General features: G+C 33.0%; 4 protein-coding genes across 5 annotated transcripts; 2 read left to right on the top strand and 2 right to left on the bottom strand.

Moving 5' to 3' along the window:
- The first annotated feature begins 187 nt into the window (after positions 1–187).
- On the top strand, positions 188–3,161 carry LOC128396773 (uncharacterized). Its single transcript, XM_053357387.1, has 4 exons — positions 188–344; positions 489–626; positions 1,332–1,537; positions 1,793–3,161. Exons 3-4 carry the CDS (start codon positions 1,528–1,530, stop codon positions 3,052–3,054), a joined length of 1,272 nt encoding a protein of 423 aa, XP_053213362.1. The 5' UTR covers positions 188–344; positions 489–626; positions 1,332–1,527; the 3' UTR covers positions 3,055–3,161.
- Positions 3,027–5,885, bottom strand: LOC128396774 (very-long-chain (3R)-3-hydroxyacyl-CoA dehydratase-like). Of its 2 annotated transcripts, XM_053357389.1 has the most exons (8): positions 5,746–5,850; positions 5,452–5,526; positions 5,024–5,350; positions 4,299–4,650; positions 3,975–4,215; positions 3,806–3,912; positions 3,603–3,737; positions 3,027–3,520 (listed from the first exon to the last, which is right to left on the bottom strand). In XM_053357389.1, the coding sequence occupies exons 3-8, from the start codon at positions 5,222–5,224 to the stop codon at positions 3,429–3,431; spliced, it is 1,128 nt and encodes a 375-aa protein (XP_053213364.1). In that variant the 5' UTR covers positions 5,225–5,350; positions 5,452–5,526; positions 5,746–5,850; the 3' UTR covers positions 3,027–3,428. The 2 variants fall into 2 exon arrangements, with proteins under 2 accessions (XP_053213364.1, XP_053213363.1); XM_053357388.1 differs by lacking the exon at positions 5,452–5,526 and having other exon boundaries at positions 5,746–5,885.
- A 1-nt stretch (position 5,886) lies between these two features.
- On the top strand, positions 5,887–9,497 carry LOC128396782 (protein SYS1 homolog). The gene is made up of 6 exons (XM_053357398.1): positions 5,887–6,022; positions 6,155–6,341; positions 6,416–6,654; positions 6,728–7,974; positions 8,221–8,409; positions 8,520–9,497. The coding sequence occupies exons 1-3, from the start codon at positions 6,013–6,015 to the stop codon at positions 6,651–6,653; spliced, it is 435 nt and encodes a 144-aa protein (XP_053213373.1). The 5' UTR covers positions 5,887–6,012; the 3' UTR covers position 6,654; positions 6,728–7,974; positions 8,221–8,409; positions 8,520–9,497.
- Positions 6,863–7,699, bottom strand: LOC128397035 (26S proteasome non-ATPase regulatory subunit 2-like). Its single transcript, XM_053357699.1, has one exon. The coding sequence runs from the start codon at positions 7,697–7,699 to the stop codon at positions 6,863–6,865; it is 837 nt and encodes a 278-aa protein (XP_053213674.1).
- Positions 9,498–9,808: the final 311 nt, after the last annotated feature.

Here is a 9,808-nt window from a genome sequence, read left to right on the forward strand (position 1 = left end):
AAAAGAAATGGATCCCAAACTATGGATCTTAAGATCCGAAAGGAGAAAAGAGGGAAAAGAATTTACTTAATATTAGCTAATGTTTTCTTGTTCTTTTCCCTTTTATCTCCATGGCAACCAAATTATTCGATACAAGATTTGGATCCATTTGGGGATCTTTTCAATTTTTTCGGGTAATTTTAATTTCGTTTTTGTAAAGTGAAAGTTAATTTCTAATTTCTTCCCTTTCCATTTAATTGTTTTCTTTTAATTAAGTTTTTGATTGTTTAATTTAAATTGATTTACTACTCATCTGTGGTTCAACTATGTTGAAAGGTTAATTTAATTGTCCATTCACATCAACGGTAACCAATATACTTTTCAATTCATTTAAACTTGGAAAAGGGTTAATGTTTATCACCTTTGTCCAGTTTTCTTTTAATCAAATTAACTCCTACTGATTAACTAATTCATCTTATTTTATAAATTTGATTTAATTTGATTTATAGATTGCCAATAGATTTTCATCTTGTCTGATGTCCACCGGATTATACTGATTCTTTATTGACCAAACGATTTCTGTTGACTAAGAAAATCTTATCTTCTGACTTTATCTGTGATTTGCTGTAAATCCTTTTTCAATAGATGTAAGTAATTAATCTATATTTTTACTATTAATCCATTAATCCTTTTAATACTCTACTAATTTTGTTCCATCAAAAAATCTATAAAAAAATGAAGCCTTTACAATAATCTATTTTTACCTGGTCATTCAAAGCTCACCGGTCATCGAGTCATCAGTCACAAAACTAATGAAGGTAGTAATTGATTAGAATTTTAATTGTTGAAAAAAAACAATTAGCCAATTTAAGAGTAATTATCACGGATATCGGTTTTTTTCTGGTTTCATTTGATGGAAAACAAAAGAAAATCAAAAACTGGTGCACTTTGATGGGTTGAATGAGAAATTTGATCAGACAATTTAAGCGATTTGAACTTGACAATTTAAACGATTTCAACTTGACAATGAAAAGACAATCCAATTAAAATAATTTCCGATTCATCTCCCTAAATGAGAGAGAAAGAGAGAGAGAGAGTAATGTTTCTACAGAATTCTAAGAAAAAAGAAGAAACCTAAACAAGTCCCGCCAAACAATTTCCATTGTGAGAACACATTTTTTCTCATTTTACTGTAGTTTCTCTCAGCTTTGGCTACACTCCAGTTCTTGTTGTTTTTCTTTTTCTTTTTCTTTTTTCCTTTCAACAGTTTTTTCTCTCTTATTCTTTCTCTCTATCCTTTTAGATCAACATTCTAATGCTTGTGTCTCTTTTTTCCACTGTTGCAATTGTAGATTCATCAATTTCCGTCACTTTAACCATAATTACACATCAATTAAAAACGATCGATCTGTCAGAATCCCAATCAATCAAGGTGGTGAACTATTGGTAACATCATTTTCTCAATCTCTTTTCTGCCTTTATTATTCTTCTTCGTCGCTCTACTTAACAACAATTCAGTTTCAATTAGTGACCTTATCTTAATTTCACATGAAGTTTGGTAAGTTATCTTCTTCTTTTTATTCTTTTCTCTTTTTGTGTCCAAAATATTTCTCTTCATCTTCATCATCATTCTCAACATTCAATTGTATTGGTCGCTTTGTTATGTTAACTTGATGAAATACACATAATACTTTTTAAAAATACTTTTTTTCTATCTGAATGTTTAAGCCTAATTTTTTGTTTCTTCTTATTATTTTTTACATTTTCTCTCTTGCCTCATTGTTACCTGTTCTTTGGTTTTTCTCCATATCAGTTAAATATACTTCCATTGGACTTATCATCGGTTTCGGTGGATATGCTTGTTATCGGTTAATTGTTAAACAACGATTAGTTCATCATGTAAAACTTGCTGTGCCCTCTCATGCTAATCCTCAGCCATTTTTAACCGATCCAGTTGAGAACAAAGATTCATCTACAACAACAACAACAAGTCAACAAAATATTTCGTGTTCAATTATAACAACAGAAGCAGCAGAAGCAGCAACAGCCACTCTATTTACAGAAAATGACGAAAAAGAAAAAGAAATAGAATCATCTACTTCTCCTCCATCAATTACTACTACACCTCAAGTCTCTTCTCTTCAATCATCTGATACGGAACAACAACCACCACCATTGACGATTGAGTTGAAGGAGCAAAAGGTTAAGGAAACTCAACTCGAATTGATTGTTGAACAAGTTGTTAAAGACTTAATAAGTAACACTAATAAGGAAAAAGAGACCGATGGTGAATCTAAGAATACTTTAAATTTAACTGCAGATAATTACGATCTCTCCATTAACCACGATACTACATTAAATTGTGAAAATGATTTATCGATCTCTTCGAATAAGAAAAATGGTCCAAAGGAAGTGTCTCTTCTTCCGGCTGACTCATCAACCAACACAAATTGTAGTTTAGATGTTTGTCCATCGACTCCCTGTTCATCTCCATTAGATGTTTCAGAATTTGATGGTGAATTGTCAACAATCGGATCAATTGATTGTTCAAATCAACGTTCATTTTCAATGACCTCTCAATCTAGTATGCTCGGTGAAGGTATGGTTGCGAAATTGGAGCAACTTTTACAAGAAGTAGGAAATTTGAAAGAAACTGTTGGAGAAATGAACGCTGACCTTGTAACTGTACGAAAATTGGAACCTAAATTATTAACAATATCGGCCGATAATGTTTCTCTTGGAGATGAAACTAACGGAGATTCAATTATGCTCAATGGTAAAGATGAATGTTCTCAAACCCCAAGCCTCGAATGGGATTCCAATGGGATTAACCTTCTCTCGGATCCTGATTCAAATCACTCCACCATAAAAGAGGAAGATGAATCTTTACTCAGCGAATCCTTATTGAGTGATAAAAGTGAATTATTTAGTCCAATCAGTTCCGGTTCACTTAATTCTACAGCGGAACCTTCACTATTTATCACAACGTTTGGAGATACTTCCAATGATCAAACAGATAAAGAAATGAGTTCTCTACAGTTTTCAACTTCTGATGCCAATGAAAATTTTGTTTAATTTTGAAAGAAAAAGGATTGTTTCAATTGTCGAAAGATGACAAAACCAAAAATTCGTTATCTTATTGACAAATAAACTGTAATATTGTGTTTGCTTATCATCGAAAATCTTTGATTGGGACCATTTTACTTTGTGTGTTCCATGAAGCGTAATTGCGACGATTATCAGTGTTTATTAATTGTTATTAAGTATTGGCAGTAAAATGAGATCTCTTTGTCAACATTAGAAATGAGTGATTTTCATGACGCAATTTGACAACAACAAAAGAAGGTTTTTGAAGGTCACCATTTATTTTGGTTGATCATTTCCAGCAATTTATCTTACCAAGTTGAGATGAAATATTTACACAATCAATTGTTGTTCTTTGTATATGGTTAATCAGCTTTGGCGAACTCCTTTTTCCACTTTTTTGGTCCAATCATACGGACTCTTTGGTAATATAATCGATTCATTGCAAGCCACATAACTATTGATGAAAATTGGAACATCAAGTTGATTAGAATTTCAAATGATTAAGTGACAATTAGAAATTGATGAAATTGACTTACATGGGAAAAATCCTGTAAGAAGATAAATTCGGATGAAAGTCGGCAAATGAAATGAAAAATTAAGTTGATTAGGTAAGAAGATGGAATATCTTCCAGTCTCATCGAAATAAGGTATATTGCGAAGTAGAATTACTCCTGAAAATAGATGATAATTGCGAAAGTTAATTTGATTATATTCTCAAGTTATGGTTGAATTGATTTACCTTCACAAATGAAAGTTAAAGGATAAAGAGGAATCCAAATTGTGTATCGTAACCAAGTAAGAAAGGTAATATTAACTCGGAATACTCTCAACATGTAATAAGGATACCTGATAATTGAGAAGAATGTGATTAGTTAATTGTGGTGATAACTAGATGATTATCAACTCACTTGATGACTTCCATCATTGAATAGATGAGAAATAAATAAAATACCACTGGTTTAGTTTGGAGACGAGGCTCAGAATCGATCATGATGAAGATCATGAACAGCCTGAAGCCGATCTGAAGAGTTGGAATCTTGAATTCACCTCGAGTGTAACCAAGAAGTGGATGTAACACCTCAAGAATTTGCATGAGGTGCAGAAATTTCATCACTCGACCAAGCGCTTTGTACGATCCAGCCATTGATTCTTAATTGTTGGACGATCGAACAGAGAAATAGAGTCAATCTTTTCGATTTTTGAAATTAGAACTGTAATCGAGAAATACTAACCAGGACCTTCTTTGGCGTATCGAATTGTTAAGACAACCAGAACATAAATGAATCCAACAAATTGGAACATATTAAATAGGAATAGATAAACTTTTCTAAATTCCTCTGGATTGAGTTGAGATTTTCTTCGTCGACCAAAATCTTTATCGGGAAGATTTCGAAAATAATTTTGACTTTTCCTCAGATCATCTTCCATCAATTCGTCATCTGTGTCTTCGGTTTTCAATTTATCGAAATCAATTTTCAACCAGTGAGGCTTAATTGTTGTCGAACATAATCTGGGCCACATTTCCGGCTCCTTTTTAGTAATGAAAAATTCAACACCACGATCGATAATCCGATAATGACTTTTCTAAACCAGAGAAAAAAATAAACACAATTAGAAAAGAAATTGAGAAATTGTTCAATCTAAAGTTCTGATGGGCTAGTGAAGTGGATAATTAGTTAAATCAGTCGTGTAAATGAGGAAAATTTGGTTAATTAATGTTTTTCATTGGCTGATTTCTCGGTACAAACAAAAACCAAATTGAGCAATACAACTTGATGATTAGATTAAATGTCTCAGCAAAACCGATTTAGATTTTCACATCAATGGAAATGACAAATCGTAACCATTGATTAATAAACACTTAACGTGATACAATCGTTGATACAGAACAGGGTCAATGGTGTAACACTCATGTTGCATTTGCGAACTAGAAGATTAACCAATTCAATCAATATACCTGAGGAATTACATCAGCAAAGAAATCAAATGACAATGAATAATCATTGAATCCCCTGGCTCCATAACCGTAGGCATAAAAGGATAACTTGTCGGGCGATAAATCTAATTTCGGATGTTTAACCGAAATCAGATCAACTCTCATCGAAATACTTGTTTCGGTTTGACCCCAGTAAACGAATGGTGAACAAATTGTAGGCATTTTACATGAGATCAATTAGTAAACAAGGAGATTAAAAGAAAACCAAGATTATCCCAAATTCACGAAAGAAAATGTATCCAATCAACTGAAGCGATTCTTCTGGTGGTGTTGGTGATGATTCGGTAACTGTTATCAATATCGATAATGATAGAGGAGAAACAATTAAGAGAAATGAAGAAAAGAAATCAACAAATTGTATATTAGATAAAAGGAAAAGGAGAACATACAATCAACTAGAATTAACGAGAAAATCCTTGCGGTAATCAGATGAACAGTCTATTTTAATATTCTATTCTATTTGTCTGGATCATCATCATCACATTTCGATTAAATTAATTGATCAAGATGAAAACACAAAGAGAAAATAAATCAATCAAATTAAAAGAAAAATCAAATCCAAACAAATGGAATAGAACAACAGAAAAAAAAGAAAATATAAACAGAGAAAAAAAAACGAAATCTAATCAGTTGAATGAAAGAATTCCAACCAAATCGAAATGTTCTTTCACTATTAAGCTCACCTTTGATTGTTGTTAATTTGTGTTCACTTTAGAGTTAAAATTAATTCACTTTAAAGACATTCGATTAACAGGAACATTAATCTCTTCCGAGTATCGACTGAGACCCAAATCATATGTTCACTTTGGAGTAAATGAGTTTGTTTACATTTTTCTTTTTCTTTTCTCCCAACAGTTTTTTCTCAATTCTCCTAATTGATCGCCATTCTATTCTCATTTAATTGTTTCTTTGTTTTCAGTTCGACAATTAGTGACTAAAGTTTAATCCACATGAAGTTCGGTGAGTTAATCTTTCATTTTCGCTTTTAAATTTGGTGAATTATGACCGGTTGTTAAAAGCGTTTCCTATGAATCGGCCTCACGTTTAATTCAATCAAATTGTGTTTTCTTTTTTCTTTAATTCTATTCACAGGTAAATTTAGGTTAACCATTTGGGATCCTTTTCTAATTACTCTACAAATTTTGACCATTCAAGCTTCGTTTTACTCATCACTTGCCATTCTAATTAGTGCCATTCAATCACCGTCATTAAATTACATTTTTACCTATCAGATCAACATACTCACCTTGTTGGTTTATCTTATCAACGCGACTTGTGGGTAAGCGCTGACACGGCTTTTTGAGGCCATTTTCTGTTGGCCTAACAGTCTAATCAATTGATTTCTCACTTCAGATCTTTCTACTTGTGGTCATTTGTTGGAAGAGCTAAACCCTGTTTGGATTATACGGTCACTTGTTATTTTCTACATTTTCTAATGTCTTGGACTTACAATGGCTTTTTACCGAATACTTGGTCTTGGTGGATAATTAATTTCGTCGCTGCTTCATTAATGACCTTTGGTGGGGAATATTTTTGTATGAAATCGGAAATCATAGCGATTCCCTTGCTAATATCTACTGATGATTTATAAAGTAATTCTGATTGTTTCTATTTACCATTACACCAAGATTACTAATTTGGTTTTTTTCAATTTTATTTTTTTAGATTTCTAATATACAAGACAATGGAACAATTGAAACAATCAAATCTAATTGTTGATTTAAGAATCACTTTCGTCTGTTTTAGTAACAATTACAGTTCCTTCAATCATTTTGCTGATTCCTTTATATGTATTGGTCTTTATTTCAGCTTTTCATGATCTTTCAAAATGATTGGTGAATTTTGAGTTGATGAAATTGTTGCCAATCGTAATTTACCAACTTGGCCAGCGGTATCCAAGGCCTGTCCCACTCCTAACGGTATCTCAACGGGTTTCAAAGTGTCCTCATCCAATGTAACAACAAATCGAGTTCTAACCGCTGGAGTTAGATAATAAATCAATTGATTGAGCTTTGAACCAAGCAGAGTATGTTTAATATCCAGAGAGCAGAAAGCAATTATCAGAATGGCCGCTAATCCAGTTGGAAATAGCAATTGATTGTCATAAGAAAATGGATTCAAAGTCATTAAACCTTTACCAAGATGAAGTAAACCTTTGGTCAGTATAAGAGCATCCAAACAAAAGGCTGGACCAACATCGTAGTGTTCAAATAGGCTGTCCAACATTTTCGACAATTTATAATCCAAAGAACCCGAACCAATCAATCCAAGTGCGATAATTGAATTTATTGACATTGAGATCATTTGATATCGTGAATATTTTTCCAATGTTGTCAAAATTTCTTGATCTGGATACGAAAGGGAAAGTAAAGCAAACGCCATTGGCACCAATCGTTTAGCTGAAGGTGAACCATTGAATAGGATTTGCTGTAAAACCCTTTTGGCCATTGACATTCCGACATCTTCACCCATGGCAATTAAACCGATACCAAGCACTGCGATTGATTTATTAATTTCCCTCGGTGGTGTAAATGAGATTGAAGTGACATCAACCTTACCATTGGGCTCACCTTTACTTTCGGCAATCAGTTGATCAAGCGATCGATTAAGAGCTTCAAGTGACTGTAGTAAATTCATTGTTTGTCTTGGTCTAATGCCACTTGAGCCGACTGATGGACGATCAGATTCATCATCTGAATCAATAAAATTAGACGGACCCACATCTCTGGACTGTTGTGGCCATGGAAGGTAAACTCGATCGTCTAGTAAATGTTGAGTATCGACGTAATCGACGTGGACTTCTTATCGGCTCTTCATTGGAACTTCTCATTAATCCTAATGGTTCTCTTTCCTTTCCTGTTGATTGACTCGAACTTTCAATTTCATCCATAGTATTATATTCATTCAGATGGGTTAGTTTCCGTTTCCCTTTACCTGTGATCTTTTTCCCTTTACCAATGTTTCGAGTTGGTTTAAGATTGGAATTAATTTTACGTCGATTCGATTCATTTTCCTTGATTACTGTTTTCTTGTGAATTACCTTTGGTTTTTCATTACCTGTGGTTGATTGAAATTAAATCAGTGGTAAAAATTAACTTTACTTAGTAAATTGCTTACCCTTAATTGCAGTTTCTTTGTTTTCTTTATTTTCTTTCAAGATTGATCTAACTGGTTTACGTCTTGATGTACTTGGTGATTGATTTAGCTGATTGTTGGTCGAGCTTGATGTTGATGGTAATTGTAAATCATGTTTTTGTATATCAAAAGATTCCTCGCCACTGATTAAATGAATTAATCGTTGAATTTGCAATACATCTCCTGATCCAGCGTATTTACAACAATTAAGGGTAAGTTTAACCATTGACTTGAGTTTCTCGGAGGACAATTTATCAATTTGATAGATCAAATTTTTATCATCATTATTATCATCATTAATATTTTTGTCTTTTTTCTGTAGGTAAATTAACCCAATAGATAGACAAATAAACCAGCAAGTAATTAAAGACTCTGGACGATTAACAAGTGAATCGATGTGAATTAAAATGGAAACTAAATGTGAAGAAATCTTATGATTAGCTGATGAAACAGCAATTAAACCAATCGATAAACTGGCAATTCCTTTACTAATCAACGGGACTTTATTGTTACGAAGTAATCGACGAAGGATATAAATGGCCTCCGAATTATTAGTTCCCGAATAGGCGACACCTAAACCGATAATAGAAGCGATTTGTTCATCCCAAGTAGCTTGACTTGAATCGATTGAATCAAATTCAGGACAATCAAGAAAATCGTCTTCTTCATCATCTCCTCGATATCCTGATCTCGATAAGGAACAGGCCAAAATCGAGCCCGCTTTCAAATCAGGTCCAAGTGATAATTTAAATCGATTCAAAGTTAAATTCAAAGTCAAATCTGGACTCCACAGGTTAATCAATCCAATAGATGCAATTATCGGAGCTACACAATCGGCCCCGAATTTGGTTATTAAAAATTGCGGCCTAACTGAATTAACTACCGACAGAATCAGTTCATCTCGACCTGCGGCAATATTTGCAAATCCATTTGCAACGTGTAAGATAATTGTCCTAATTGGTGTTCGTCTCACTCGCCAATTAAAACCAAATGGTGAACCAACCAGAAAATCTGGTAGAGTTGATTGTAGATTAAATGAGTTTAAACAATCCAATTCTCTTGCGGTGTAATTAATAAGTGACAGTGATTTAGTACTTGACATCAACCCTCGGACAATTGGATCAGTATGATTGTAAAGATAAATTGTTTGCCGATTAAGGATACAAGCGATTTGCTTGATTATTGCCGATGGTTTAAATCTCGTTGATTCTGATGATGAACATTGTTGTAAAATTAATTCAATTGCTGAAGGTTGATTTGAATCAGTTTTCAGGGTAACAATTAAAGCATCAATCCAAAATTTGTACTTGAGATACAATTTAATCACAAACGATGTGACATAAACATTATCATCGCCAGTTAAATAAGATGAACATGTCATTAGATAGGAACCAATTTTACTAATTATTTCATCTAAATTATCATCAGATTGATTTATATTGAATGTGCGATCAAGGTAACCAATTAACTTATCAAGTGATTTAATTTCCAGAGTAAAATCAATCGCCTCATTGACACAATTACTTTTCAAAAAGTATCCAACAATTAAATCAATCAACTTATTCAAACTCTCAGTAATTGGTGAGAGCGACGATTGGACCTCGTCAATTA

This window comes from Panonychus citri, unplaced genomic scaffold (assembly GCF_014898815.1).
Source record: "Panonychus citri isolate SS breed McGregor unplaced genomic scaffold, ASM1489881v1 Contig00028, whole genome shotgun sequence".
Taxonomy (NCBI): domain Eukaryota; kingdom Metazoa; phylum Arthropoda; class Arachnida; order Trombidiformes; family Tetranychidae; genus Panonychus; species Panonychus citri.

Bases quoted from the DNA above. Each gene is read 5' to 3' on its own strand.
- LOC128396774 (XM_053357388.1), bottom strand. From the start codon at position 5,224: ATGCCTACAATTTGTTCACCATTCGTTTACTGGGGTCAAACCGAAACA. The intron at 4,651-5,023 runs GTATATTGATTG...TCTCTGGTTTAG, and splicing joins TTGCTGATGTAATTCCTCAG to AAAAGTCATTATCGGATTAT. The intron at 3,521-3,602 runs GTAAGTCAATTT...TTTCATCAATAG, and splicing joins TCTTACAGGATTTTTCCCAT to TTATGTGGCTTGCAATGAAT.
- LOC128396782 (XM_053357398.1), top strand. The intron at 6,342-6,415 runs GTAAGCGCTGAC...TTCTCACTTCAG, and splicing joins CTTATCAACGCGACTTGTGG to ATCTTTCTACTTGTGGTCAT.
- LOC128397035 (XM_053357699.1), bottom strand. From the start codon at position 7,699: ATGAATTTACTACAGTCACTTGAAGCTCTTAATCGATCGCTTGATCAA.